This window comes from Oncorhynchus nerka, linkage group LG2 (genome assembly GCF_034236695.1).
Source record: "Oncorhynchus nerka isolate Pitt River linkage group LG2, Oner_Uvic_2.0, whole genome shotgun sequence".
Lineage (NCBI taxonomy): Eukaryota > Metazoa > Chordata > Actinopteri > Salmoniformes > Salmonidae > Oncorhynchus > Oncorhynchus nerka.
The window spans coordinates 42851724-42867377 of record NC_088397.1 but is presented as its reverse complement, the minus strand read 5'-3'; the positions used below and the strand labels follow the sequence as shown (position 1 = coordinate 42867377).

The window sequence follows — 15654 nt, the reverse complement described above, 5'->3', positions numbered from 1 at the left end:
GCAAATATTGACTCTTTGCATCAACTTCATGTAATTGTCAATAAAAGCCTTTGACACTTATGAAATGCTTGTAATTATACTTCAGTATTCCATAGTAACATCTGACAAAAAATATCTAAAGACACTGAAGCAACAAACTTTGTGGAGATTAATATTTGTATCATTCTCAAAACGTTTGGCCACAACTGTACATTGTGAAGGAGAAGTCCAGTGGCTACATAAATCAGGCTGGTTCCCAGAGTAGACCTCTACAAGATCGTAGAGGTCTTGACCACCTTACTCTGATCAAGCCATGAACTGTCCCTCTCTATCTTTGGAGGATCCATGCACTCAGACTTGGCCTCTAGTGGTTGACCTAGCCAAATATAGCTAGGCTACTTGTGATCATGTATTGCTTATTCGTTTTTTTATACTTTTGATGCGCTTGACATTATGAAAAGCGATATAAAAGAACATCAATTATTATACCACAGATGGTTTATTTAGTTTAGTAGAGCAAAAAAAGCTCTGATGAAGGCCAAGAGGCCGACAAGTAAGCTTCAATAAAAAAGTGATACTAGCAAGAGCAGTGTACAGGTTTCTTTTAACGTATCTAGTTGTTACCATGCACCTGCAACAAGATAGCTCAGATGTGCGAGTGCATTTTTATGTTGAAAGTAAAACACACCAACAGTTTATTACAAACAAGAAACACTTTTCATTGAGAAAACAGAAATCTACTTTTGGTTAAAAACAGGAATTCACCAAAAACAGTAGAAAATGAATAAATTAATAGCTATACATAAAATACATTCTCCCGCCTCAACATCTGGACCTTTGTGGGAGGGAGAGGAGCCCACTTCTTTTTAACCCCCCTCCAGCTCACACTCTTTCACATAGATCCTGAAAATACACAAGATGAAGTACAACATTAACCAAACATCAACCAAGCTATTGTTGTGCGAACTTTCTGTAGCTAGACTGACTCATACTCTATCAAATTTGGGTGCCAAGGTGAAACAGTAATGAGTGCATCTTACCATTAATTTTAACATAATAGGGGTGTATACTCCTAACAGTTGCAGTGTGTTCCGTTTTGTAACGAAAAACTAGCATTTCTATTGGACAGGTTCAGCAAACAGGGAGCGACCTACCTGAATCTGTCCAATAGAAAATCTAGTTTTCATTGCAAAACAGATCGATTTGCAACTTTTGGAGTAACGATTACAATCCTATGTGCAATGAAACTCGCTAACTAACTAGGCTAATGTTAAATATGAAGTTGTCGCTCAACAGCAAGTAACCAAGTAGCTAATGTTACTGTTCAGTTACAACTTCTAGTCCTAGCTACTAAAGCATATAGCTAGTTAAATGCACAGCAGGCAGTAGGCTGCAAATCTATTTTCAAATCTGTATGATGGGATAGTCGATCAGAAGCTTTGCTATTCACCATCTTCCAAGATGTTTTGCTATATATATAGTTTTCTGGTAAACTTTTAAATATACCCTCCCCTTAATCCCAATAAACATTCCTTGGTAAAAAAAAAAAAGGTCAATGATAAATTATAATAATATATAACCGTATGCTTGTCATTAGACCAATTATGATAAACAATCCAACTGATGCCAGCATTACCTTATACATTGTATTAAAGCACATGGAGTCATCCTGGTGAATTATCCTAATGGATTCCTTGTTGATAGTTTTAACAGCTTCTTAAAGCTTCATGCCACTAAAATGTATGATTAGCTCATTTGTAAATGGCCAGTACTTAAGCCTCTATAGAGCCTGTTTTGACGGTTGTCTTTTGTCCGTGTCATGTAGGTCGTGTCAATGAAGCAGGCCTGGTTTCAAATACGGTGCTTTCAGAAAATATTCAACTCCCTTGACTTTTTCCACATTATGTTGTGTTACAAAGTGGGAAAAATGTATTTAATAGTTGTTGAGCTTCAAATACTCCCCCCCAAAATTCTAAAATGTGTAAAAAAATATATATATTTATAGTAATACTAATTAGATTCAAGTATACATTCAGAATCACATTTGGCAGCGATTACAGCTGTGAGTCTTTCTGGGTAAGTCTCTAAGAGCTTTGCACACCTGGATTGTACAATATTTACACATTATTCTTAAAAAATATATATTCAAGCTCTGTCAAGTTGGTTGTTGATCATTGCAAGACATCCCTATGAAGCCCTCGAGCCTCACAAGACTCGTCTGAAGGTCCCCGTACCAGTTTAAAAAGTGAATGGAAGTACATATATGGAGATAGTTTAGTGCCTAAAACCAGGAGATCAATATAAATATAAAAATTCCTGACCTTTCTTATATCTCTCAGATATAGGACAGACACTTCAGAACAAACTTCCTTTTGATTATGTTGGGACTATCTGTCGTTCCATGTTGTGAATCTGTTATTCAATGTGTTTCTATTGGCTAATAGCAGTAATGTCAAAAAAAAAATTTGATATCGTAAGGGGTCTAAAAATTTAAAATCATATAGCTAAATGATCCTTGGTATGACCAGCATAAAACAATTGCATATGTTAGCTTAGAACGCTCTCCTCCCCTGGCTTGTGTTTTAGGTTATTATACTGCTGAAAGGTGAATTTGTCTCCCAGTGTCTGTTGGAAAGCAGACTGAACCAGATTTTCCTCTAGGATTTTGCCTGTGCTTAGCTCTATTCGATGTATTTGTATCATAAAAAACACCCTAGTCCTTGCCGATGACAAGCATACCCACCATGCTTGACAATATGAAGATTGGAACTCCGTGATGATTGTGGACTACAGGAAAAGGAGGACCGAGCACGCCCCCATTCTCATCGATGGGGCTGTGGTGGAGCAAGTTGAGAGATTCAAGTTCCTTGGCGTCCACATCACCAACAAACTAACATGATCCAAGCACACCAAGACAGTCGTGAAGAGGTCACAACAAAACCTATTCCCCCTCAGGAGACTGAAAATATTTGGCATGGGTCCTCAGATCCTCAAAAGAACTTACAGCTGCACCATCGAGACCATCCTGATGGGTTGCTGACGGGCTGACGGGACATTTCTAAGTGACCTCAAACTTTTGAACGGTAGTGTGCATATTTAGACAGATGTTATTATGGATTAGTAAGGGTTTTGGGGTTGACAGTTTGTACAATAGGGGGGATAGTTTATGGATTATATATTGAAGATAATGTGTGGAAGAGGATATGCTATAGAACTAACACTACAGGTTTGGGGAAGAAGGATGTTTGGAGAATTTGGAAAAGTATTGTTGCTGTTTAACGTGCACATGTAACATAAAGCTGTTTCAACAGCTGGAGCATCAAACACCAGCACCATTCATTATTCATATAGAGACGTGCTGTGTAGGTATACATGTGTGTGTCCTACCCAGAAACAGGTTTGAACAGGAACACACACACACACACACACACACACACACACACACACACACACACACACACACACACACACACACACACACACACACACACACACACACACACACACACTATAAGTGTTTGAACAGGAACCTGGAGAGCTGAGCTTATAGACAGCCTCTTATATCCAGACTAGACGCTAAGGTGCTCAGTTTAGTCGAAAACACTTCATAGAAATGAGTAAACCTATACGGGATCGGTGTCCCTAAACCGGGACGGTTGTTGCTCAATGTGCAATAATGTGACTAGAAAACATTGTCTACCACAGCCAACTTTCTGAGACATAGAGATGTCTTATATGGGCAGAAAGCTTAAATTGTTGTTAATCTAACCGCACTGTCCAATTTACAGTAGTATATTACAGGAAACAAATACCATGCTATTGTTTGAGGACAGTGCACAACAACAAAACACTTTTGTTAGAAAAAAATCTATTTTTATATTCAAATGATATATTTATATTTTTATACTCTAAAATGAAGAATCAAATGACCCATGTTATGACCATCTTAAAACAATTCCATATGTTAGCTTAGTATGGTTACCTCCATTGTGGAGGTCACTAATGAAAGAGTTGTCAAGCGCCTCAGTCCCACACACGCGCACACACACACGCATACAGAAAAACACACAGACACACTGCACAGACACAATGCTAACTGCGAAAAGCTTACGGGGAAGTGTCTGGAGTGCAGTGTGTTTGTGTTCAGAAAGGCGAGGAGCTGTATTTCTCTTAAAGTATAGTCTCTGTGTGGTTTAAAGTTCACAGAGAAGAAACAATTGAATCTTTCTTCTTGTGGTGAAGATATTGAGATGGATTGAGATAGAAGCAGTGTAATAGATCAGCTCTATTAGCTCCCTCCTCTCCTCTCTGTCTCCCTTTCTTGCATGCACACGCAACCATGCATGCAGGCAGGTAGGCCGCATATAGGCAGACACACAGGGACGCACGCCTGCGCGCACGCACTCACACACAAGCACACATATTCACACACGCTGTTCATGTTGATGGGGCCTCTTTGACTGTCTCCATAGGCGAACCCTTTTTGGTTCCAGGTAGAACCCTTTTTGGTTCCAGGTAGAACCCTTTTGGGATCCACGTAGAACCCTCTGTGGAAAGAGTTCTATATGGAACCCAAAAGTGTTTTTCAAAGGGTTCTCCTATGGGGACATTCGAATTACCCTTTTTTTCTAAGAGTGTATTGTAGATTACTGGGATAGAAATAGAAACGGCTACAGCCCCCTCATCTCGCCCACATCACTTTATATACTTATACCCAACGCCTCTCCTCCCACACACGTCCCTGTTGCTCTCTGGCCGCAATTTAAGATCCAGCAGGTTCTTTAGAGTAAGTGTTTCTCTCTTAAGTTCATTAAGTCCAGAAGTGTGTAGGGGGAGTTGAGGAGAGTCGGGGGAGTGTGGTAACTTTCAAGCATTCAGATTCCCAGAGTGCCTATTTTTACCCCTCACTATCTTGCCGTCTCACTCAGTCACACGCTACCCCACCCCCTCTCTAAGGCACACCGGTCTACTTACATTTGAGTCATTTAGCAGACGCTCTTATCCAGAGTGATTTACATGGGCAATTAGGGTTAAGTCCTTTGCTCAAGGGGACACAAACATCTTTTTCACCTAGGGGATTCGAACTACAGCGATCTTTCAGTTACTGGCCCAGCGCTCTTAACCGCTAGACTACCTTCCGCCCCATCAATGCACATTTTCTGCATCACACTCAACTGGCACTGTTTTTCTCTGGGCTCATTAAAGACATGCTCCGGAACTTTGGCGACTAGTAAGTATTTTTAAAACTGTCGCGTTGGGCTGGATTTGTCAATGTGTAGTTTATAGATGCATAATCTATGAGCAGAATTAACTTCTTCGAATTTGTGTCCCTTCCATGGGACAGTTGAGCAAATGTAGGGTAATGCGATTAGCATGAGGTTGTAAGTAACAAGAAAACTTCCCAGGACATAGACTTATCTGATATTGGCAGAAAGCTTAAATTCTTGTTACTCTAACTGCACTGCCCAATTTACAGTAGCTATTACAGTGAAAGAATAACATGCACAATTTTGAACATGAAGTGCACAATTTTGAACATGAAAAGTTATTAATTAACAAATTAGGCACATTTGGGCAGTCTTGATACAGAATTTTGAACAGAAATGCAATGGTTGATTGGATCAGTCTAAAAGTTTGCACATACACTGATGCCATCTAGTGGTCAAAATCTAAATTGCACCATGGCTGGAATAACACATTATGGCCATTCTCTTGCATTTCAAAGATGGCACAAAAAAATACAAAAGAACGATTGTTTTTTTCTTTGTATTATCTTTTACCAGATCTATTGTGTTATATTCTACTACATTTCTTTCATATTTCCGTAAACATCAAAGTGTTTCCTTTCAAATGGTACCAAGAGTATGCATATCCTTGCTTCAGGGCCTGAGCTACAGACAGTTAGATTTGGGTATGTCATTTTAGGTGAAAAATGGAAAAAAGGGGCTAATCCTTAAGAGGATTGCATTGATGTCTTACCTCAATTAGCCATATAATCCCTGGTTTGAAAGTGACTATCACGAGAGATAAAATTGTGTCAGGAGAGATAAGACTGTGGCAGGAGAGATGAGACTGTGGCAGGAGAGATGAGACTGTGGCAGGAGAGATGAGACTGTGGCAGGAGAGATGCAAAGGTAATACATCTTGCTATAATACTATAGCTGTTGTTCGTCTGTTTATACTACATGTACGTATGTAAGGCAATAGAACTTCTCCATTATTGTATGTAAAGCCATTTCAAATAACCTAGCTGCATCTTTACCCTCCATGTTAAAGATTCTCTGGTACCTTTTAGCTAGTAGTTCTGAAAGTAGCGGTTCATGGGCCAAAAATGGTCCCAGAAATGTGTCACATATGTGCAGATATGGACACCACGTCATTGCTCTCTCTCGCTCTGCTGTGTGGGTATCTTGCTAGATGTCACTCAAATGGCAAGGAGCTGAAGCTCATTAGCTAAAACTCAAATTGCTAGACGGCTGGCCCATGTGGGGGAAAATATAGGTAAAATGGAGCCGGAAGCATCCAGAAACCAGTCACTTTCAAACTAGGGATTTCATGGCTATTTGAGGTAAGACATGAATTTTGCTCATAGATTATGCATGTATGAACTACACATTGACACATCCAGCCCAACGTGGCAGGTTTACAAAAGACTTACTAGTCGCCAAAGTTCCAGAGCATGCCTTTAATGAAACATTCCTCTAAGGGAGCCCAGAGAAATACAGTGCCAATTGAGTGTGATGCAGAAAATGTGCATTGATAAACATGACAGATGGCTTGTGTGTGTGTGCTTGCGTCTGTGTGCATGCATGTTTGCGTGCCTGTATACGTGCGTGTGTGCGTGTGTGTGTGTGTGTGTGTTTGTGTGTGCACATCCCATGTTCAAATATTCATCATGATGTGATTCATCAGCCCAAGAACATAATGTGAAGATAAAAATCGAAAAATCATGACTATCACATCAAATCTTCATATTAGTGTTATTTAAATACATTTATCTCTTTGTGGTTGGTTGGTTGTTTGTGAGCTAATGTAAACAGCACGGAAACAGAACAACAGTTCTAGAAGGCTGCATTGCAAACATTGTGACGTGTTAACTATTAGATGCTATAATTCTATGATATTGAGAGAAGTGTGTGTGTGTGTGTGTGTGTGTGTGTGTGTGTGTGTGTGTGTGTGTGTGTGTGTGTGTGTGTGTGTGTGTGTGTGTGTGCGTGTGTGCGTGCGATAAGCATCAATCAGGTATGATTGTGCAACAAGATAGACATCAAGGAACATGACGCTTATGCGAATACATTGCATTCAACGTCAGGGAGGTTAGCCGTACACTATTGAAGGCTAGAGATGTGCATCAAACAACATTTCTAATAAGGGTTACATGGAGAAAATCGGACCTCTATTTTACCTAAACCCTCCCTGAACGCTTAGAGGGGGAAAAAAACAGGGACCCTCTGCTATAATTAATAACAAAGAGGATAACAGAGAACATGTCTACTGTTTATCCTCACTTCTTGGTCAGACAAGGGCCCTGGATATGTAGGTTTCAGAAACTGTTTTTCGTCCTGTGAACATGATATGGCAACGCAGGAATTTTGATGGCGCACCTGGCTGTGGGCCAGAAGGTTGTGGGGTTCGCAGACCAACGTGGACAAGAGTAGGGGTGGAAAGATCTGCATCATAGTAAAAGCGTTGCATGAATCTATCATAGTATTTGAAGGTCCAAGACAAAGTAGCCTTTAAATAAACATTTAGTGCAATTCGAAGTCATTTGACATAATAGCTGATTATTCTTTTTTTAAATACCACACAAATTACCGAAATTGACAGGCTGATAGACAGAGAGAGAGGTCTATGCTTTCATCTTATCACGTTTCTCCAATGCCAAATCAGTGTCTTGTTTGCAATGAAACTGTCCCTGTTTGCAAAGAGTGTGCTAAGCTGTCATTTAAGGCAAAGGGTGGCTCTCAAATATGAAACATATTTTGTTTTGTTTAACGCTTTTTGGGTTATTACATGATTCCATATGTGTTATTTCATAGTTGTGATGACTTCACTATTATTCTACAATGTAGAAAAAAGTGAAAAATAAGAAAAAGCCTTGAATGAGCTGGTGTGTCCAAACTTTTGACTGGTACTGTATATATTTACAAAATGGTTGGTTCGAGCCCTGAATGCTGATTGGCTAACAGCCATGGTATATCAGACCGTGTACCACAGGTTTGACAAAACATGCATTCATACTGCTCTAATTACATTGGTAACCAGTTTATAATAGCAATAAGGCACCTCAGGGGTTTGTGGTATATGACCAATATACCACGGCTAAGGCCTGTATCCATGCACTCCACGTTGCGTTGTGCATAAGAACAGCCCTTAGCTGTGATTATATTGGCCATATACCACACCCCCTCAGGCCTAATTGCTTAAATATACAGTTATTTGTTTGTACGAAGCAGTATACAGCTGACAAGGAAAACTGATGATGATTGCCACTGAAGGCATGACTGTGTGGTGCTGGAATATTTTATATGCAGTATGTTTTATATATATATATACACATGTGGCCAGTAATAAGACTATGGAAATAATATTAACAAGGCCTATCAAGGTGTATATTGTCTGACTCCGATAGATACATAGCAATGTGTAAGCAAGGCTCTTATAGAGTTATAGGAATATAGTATTAAGAGATGTCTGAGAATGGAATACTAGAAGCAAATAGGAATCATTACATAGTCAAAATCAAGTCAAAATGTATTGGTCATATGTACACAGATTTGCTGAAGTTATCGCAGGTGCAGCAAAATGCTGGTGTTTCTAGCTCCACCAGTGAGCCTACGGCTTTCCATACTCAACAGTGAGTATTATCCAAAACAATACCTAGCAATACAAACAATACGTAAATCATCCAAAAACTGAAAAGAAAAGAATAAAAATGCACCTTTGTAATAAAGCATTATGCCTACATGAATAATCACGTTTGCAGATTTAGGTAAACTAGCCTACTATTAGTAATGTGATGAGTCGATTGGATAGTCATAATTTAGGATAATAATATCCTATAACTCCATCATTGTTCGCAAAATAAAAAGACTGTTCAATGCATTTGGTGTAGGGCAGGCCTAGGCTTCATCCGATATGATTTTTCTTTCTTTCTTCGTGTGGGAGGATTGTGGCCTTTTATGAACACATTCCATCTAGTTCTACCATACTTTATACATGACTGGAGGCATTAGCAGAATATTGAAGGGTAGCCTACTCTGATGACAGTGACAAAATATCAATAAAAATGACATTGTCCATATAATCGACCTATGAGAAGAGGAGACACACATATAATATGACTTCCATCTAAACTGGAGGAGGAAATTATTGTCCAAAAACAAACTTTTAAGTGGCGCTGACCCAACAATGATAAATAGGGAATATGCACAGTGCGCAGTCACCGAGGATATTGTCGATGCTCTCCCCTGGTGCTAGTAAGATAGGCTATACTGTTGTTCGCTCAATGAAGTTGGGAATCTTAAGAGACTAAAAGACAGAGTAGTCTTTTCATGGTCTTCTTTTTTACAGCAATAACCCTTTGCTTTCCAAACTATGTTTTCCTGCAATTGTATTTTGAAATATTGCATATGCCTGGTTTGGCCTCTTTTCACAGACAGTTGCAACTCAACAATAATTTACCAAAATTGTGTGCGCTGCATTTCCTGCGATTTAAAACAATCCAAATATTTAAATATCTTCTGTGGCCAAATCATGCTTTAGTAGCCTATTTGTAATGATTCTATGTATTTTTATATTTTATTTAAAACTTATGCTTCCCCTAGCCTTATGGACGCTGCCTATTCTTGTATAAAAACGTAACTGCACAACCTGCATTTGCTATTTGATGACATTTTGTTTTTGTGGGCCATTCTAACAAACCAAAAATTCCACACATATATTAGTAGGCTATATGTAAAGACCAGATTAAATTCAGAATAGTCTGATGGGTGAGAATATCATCAAATTCTTGTGAAACTGTGAATGAGAGAGTGATGAAGTGTATGCAGCCTGCGCAAGATGCAGAGCAGAGCTCACGCCTTTCATGCAACATTATGTGGCCGTAGAATGTATTAACAATCAAAACATATAGCCATAATGTTTGTATTACAATTAAAATTGTATTAATAGCTCTAAATTACGCATATAGAAGGAACTGTTTCTTCGTTAACCTGTCAATACAATACAATTATGCTGGGTTGCAGGCATGGGTTCAATACAGAATAGCCGAATGTACGCACTCCTTTCTATTTATTCAGCTGTATTCAATTGTATTCTTCATACTATAAAATAATATAAAATAATGCCTCAGAATTCAAAGCTAATCTTGTCTGCTAAACTAACTAGTGTAGCCCACAGCCATATGGAGCTATGTCTATTCCGCAAATGAGATTTTAAAATGTTATACAATCAGAAGCCTTTTGTCTCTCTCTCTCAGAGCACACATCAAGTGGCTCACTCATCACAGCAGGGGCCACTTGCCAGCGGAACAGGCCCCGGCGAAACAGGCCCACGGGCTGGGCAGACACTATCATTAGAGGAATCATGAGGATAATGCTCATTAGGACGTTTTGAAACTTTTGAGTGAAGTGACCATGTAATGAATGTTCAACTTGCATGCGAGCAATTACAAATGTAACTTGCGCAGTCAGGTCAAATGGTCGCAAAATGCCAAATGGTTGCAGTTTGGACGACCCGCCCCTTGACATACTGTAGCTATATTGTAATCAAAGTTGTGTCAAAATTAGTGGCCTGATAGATTTCAGCAAACTACTAGCTAGCATTATCAATCTGTTATTAGCCTACCTTAGCGTAGGCTATATATTGGGATGATGCACTTTTGGATTTCTCTTGAGGTCGGCAGTATTTTTCCTGGTTAACTTGTGGGAGCAAACTCTGTCTTCTCCCATGGAAACATTGCATTCGGTCTTGTTTGAATCTGCACGATACGTAAAGTGGCTCCAAACATCTTCCCTTTTCTACCAGGAGCTTTTACCACCAGGAGAGTAGCAATGGCGTGTGCCTTAGATGCATCAGTGGTTTGTTGCCTCTAGATTGCAAGTAACACTGAAAAGATCTCAATCTTTCCAAAAACTCTTGCCCAGTCCATTTACTAGTCAGATTTTAGTCTCGTCTCGTTTTCGTCAACCCAAATGCAAAAGGATTTTGGGTATAATCACTCTTGGTATACGTCGTCATTATTTTAGTTGATGACACTGCAAGCCACTACAGCTGTTGGATGATATGAATAGGTACTCAGTCAGGACCTCTATGGTTAACTTAATAGATCCCAGGAGAAATTCTGAAAGCCATTAATGCCTGTGTAACGACTCATGCAATAACTGAAGCACAGAACAATTGGATGAATTGGTCTCTGAATTGGTCTCTGATATGTTTCGATAAGATTATGAAGTCGATATTGCTTGACAGTTTTTCTCTTTCCTTTTTGTCTTTCAGGAATCTACTAGATAAAGACACATTCTCCAAATCTGACCCATGTGAGTATGACTCAACCTTTTATGTGCTCCTTCCCTGTCTACCTTCCTTCCTCTCTCCGTCTGTCCATCTGTCTCTCCGTCTATCTGTCCTTCCATGCCTCCTTCCCTCCTTCCCTCCCTCCAGGCGTCCCTCCCTCCCTCTTTCCCTACCTCCATCCGTCCACCCCCCCCCCCCTTCCCCATCCCCACCTCTCTGTCCCTGCATGATAGTTGACTTGAGGAGTAGATGTTAGCTTTGCCTTTAGCCTCCGTCTGTTGTTTGCTCAGTTTTTTGGAGCTAAAACTTAAAACTTGTATTCATCTGCGCTATTCAATCTGCCAGCATCTATTTCTGATAGTCTTTCTGCCCTGTATGTCTCGCTTTCTCTTTCACAATCTCTATATCACTCTTTCTCTCTCTCTCTCTCTCTCAATCTCACTCTTTCTCTCTCTCTCTCTCTCTCTCTCTCTCTCTCTCAATCTTTATCTCTCTCTCTCTCTCTCTCAATCTTTATCTCAATCTCACTCTTTATCTCTCTCTCTTCTCTCTCTCTCTCTCTCTCTCTACTCTCTCTACTCTCTCTCTCTCTCCCTCTCCCTCAGTGTGTGTGCTCTACACCCAAGGAGTGGAGACCAAGCAGTGGAGAGAGGTGAGCATACACACGCAAACACACACACACACACACACACACACACACACACACACACACACACACACACACACACACACACACACACACACACACACACACACTTCTAAAGTTCAATGATTCCCTTGCAGTGGGGTATTGACTGTTTGTGAGGGAAATAGCTTCTCTTTATTTTTGTCTTTTTTTTCCAAATACCAATCAATTTAGCCCCGTGCTGACATTTAAAAGTTTAAACTTTAGGATTAGTTTTGGAATAAATGTAGCTTTAACTCTTCACACACCTACCTCTATACTCAACATATACAAGCCACAACGTGAGATTCAAAATAGGACAAACTCATTACTGTAAGAACCTTTCTGAGTACATGTGTGTGTGTGTGTGTGTGTGTGTGTGTGTGTGTGTGTGTGTGTGTGTGTGTGTGTGTGTGTGTGTGTGTGTGTGTGTGTGTGTGTGTGTGTGTGTGTGTGTGTGTGTGTGTGTGCATAGGGGGATGATATGTTTATTCAGAGCTGTTTAGTGGAGATCTGACAAGCTTGACCTTTTCAAGCCTTGTACCGTCTGATTTGCCTGTCTGTGACATCCTAGCTGTACACTCCAGGCGAGAGAACACGACCAGTTCCCACCGCCAGTGTCTGTGTGCTACCATACCGATCGCTGCCTGTGTAATCGCAGTATAAGTTCCCGCAAAGGGAGAAACTCAAAGTTCCAAACGTTTTAAAGTAAGTGACCAGGTGACAGTCAAGGTTAAGGTTGAGGGGGGCTGTCCTGTGAATCAGAACCCCCTCTAGTGCTGCCAGTGTGTTTGCCAGTGTGTTTGCCAGTGTGTTTGCCAGTGTGTGTCCATGTGTGCTGGAAGTCTGTTCAGACAGTTTTGAGACATATTGAGCATCATAGCATAAAGACCTTACTCTCAGTACACTGATCACTCTATCTATTACTACAATGTGTCTCTGGGAACACAGGACTGGCAAGACAGAATAGAGCTAGACCGAGGAAGAAAGAGAAATTGATAGATCCGTTGCATGGAGAGAGAAAGAGAAAGTGAGGGAGAGAGAGAGGGGGGGTGATAGAGAGAGAGAGCGAAATAGAGAGGAAACAGAAAAGCCATGATGACACACATCCAAATGCTACAATCCTCAACACCCTAATTCAGCTGCTGAACAGAAAAACACCCTCCGAGAAGAACATCAATGAAAGCCAATAGAGGGGATGCAGTATTCTATTACTACAAACTGCCTATCGGAAGACAGAACTCTACCCTGTTATCACAGTGTCACTCTGTCCCTGGTTCTGCTAGGGACAAGGAGGTTGGGGGCACCTTAATTGGTGAGGACGGGCTCGTGGTAATGGCTGGAGCGGAATCAGTGGAATGGTATCAAACACATCCAACCCCCCATTTCCAGGTGTTTGATACCATTTATTTGCTTTGTTCTGGACATTATTATGAGCCGTTCTCCCCTCAGTAGCCTCCTATGTGTCACATGCAGGGATTTCAACTGGTTTAGACTTTACTGTGAAATGCTAATGAGACCTCCGCAACAATGCAGAGTTGAAAAATAAAATAGTAACACAAGAAGAATAACATAAAATGCATATGAGAATGGAGCTATATGCAGGGAGTACCAGTACCAGATCAATGTGCAGAGGTACGAGGTATTTGAGGTAGATTTGTACTTCAAGGCAGGGTAAAGTGACTAGGAATCAGGATAGATAATAATATGGTATTTGAGGTAGATACTGTACACACACCATATTCACACTCACTAGACTATATATACACTATACAGTTGAAGACTCCACTTAGGTTGGAGTCATTAAAACTCGTTTTTCAACCACTCCACAAATTTCTAAAGTCGGTTAGGACATCTACTTTGTGCATGACACAAGTAATTTTGCAACAATTGTTTACAGACAGATTATTTCACTTATAATTCACTGTATAACAATTCCAGTGGGTCAGAAGTTTACATACACTACGTTGACTGTGCCTTTAAACAGCTTGGAGAAATTCCAGAAAATGATGTCATGGCTTTAGAAGCTTCTGATAGGCTAATTGACATAATTTGAGTCAATTGGAGGTGTACCTGTGGATGTATTTCAAGACCTACCTTCAAACTCAGTGCCTCTTTGCTTGACATCATGGGACAATCAAAAGAAATCAGCCAAGACCTCAGATTTTTTTTTTTAGACCTCCACAAGTCTGGTTCATCCTTGGGAGCAATTACCAAACGCCTGAAGGTACCACGTTCATCTGTACAAAAAATAGCATGCAAGTATAAACACCATGGGACCACGCAGCCGTCATACCGCTCAGGAAGGAGACGTGTTCTGTCTCCTAGAGATGAACGTACTTTGGTGCGAGAACAGGTACAAAAGCATCTGTATCCACAGAAAATTATATTAATGCATCGACAAAACCTGAAAAGTCGCTCAGCAAGAAGCCACTTTTCCAGAACCGCCATAAAAAAGCCAGACTACGGTTTGCAACTGCACATGGGGACAAAGATCGTACATTTTGGAGAAAAGTCCCCTGGTCTGATGAAACAAAAATATAACTGTTTGGCCATAATGGAAAAAGGGGGAGGCTTGCAAGCCGAAGAACACCATCCCAGCTGTGAAGCACGGGGGTGGCAGCTTCATGTTGTGGGGGTGCTTTGCTGCAGGGAGGACTGGTGCACTTCACAAAATAGATGGCATCATGAGGGAGGACAATTATGTGGATATATTGAAGCAACAGCTCAAGAAATCAGTCAGGCAGGAAGTTAAAGCTTGGTTGCAAAATGGGTCTTCCAAATGGACAATGACCCCAAAGTTGTGGCATAATGGCTTAAGCACTACAAAGTCAAGGTACTGGAGTGGCCATCACAAAGCCCTGACCTCAATCTCATAGAAGATTTGTGGGCAGAACTGAAAAAGCTTGTACGAACAAGGAGGCCTACAAACCTGACTCAGTTACACCAGCTCTGTCAGGAGGAATGGGCCAAAATTCACTCAACTTATAGTGGGAAGCTTGTGGAAGGCTATCCTAAATGTTTGACCCAAGTTAATAAATGTAAAGGCAAAGCTACCAAATTGAGTGTATGTAAACTTCTGACCCACTGGGAATGTGATGAAATAAATAAAAGCTGAAATAAATATACTATTATTCTGACATTTCACATTCTTAAAATAAAGTGGCGATCCTAACTGACCTAAAACAGGGAATTTTTACTAGGATTAAATTTCAGGAATTGTGAAAAACTGAGTTTAAATGTATTTGGCTAAGGTGTATGTAAACTTCCTACTTCAACTGTGTATATATACTGTATATAGTTCTGGTAGCCTTAATTGATTGTTTAGCAGTCTGGCAAATTAGCAATCTAGCTATTTAGCAGTATGGCAGTTTAGCAGTATGGCTATTTAGCAGTCATGGCTTTGGGCGGGTACAAGCTTTCTCGGAGCCTATTGGTCCGACAGCCTGTTACTGTTTGCCGGATGGTAGTAAGGTGAAAAGTCTATGGGTTGG

At 40.4% G+C, this 15654-nt stretch overlaps 1 protein-coding gene across 1 annotated transcript in view; it reads left to right on the top strand.

The window, feature by feature from the left end:
- The window catches only part of LOC115135483 (copine-5), a 213797-nt gene that overhangs the window by 34175 nt on the left and 163968 nt on the right, over positions 1-15654 (top strand). Inside the window, exons 2-3 of the mRNA XM_029670220.2 lie at positions 11479-11519; positions 12102-12148. Coding sequence (XP_029526080.1) covers positions 11479-11519; positions 12102-12148 — 88 coding nt within the window. The remainder of the gene's footprint in view (positions 1-11478; positions 11520-12101; positions 12149-15654) is intronic.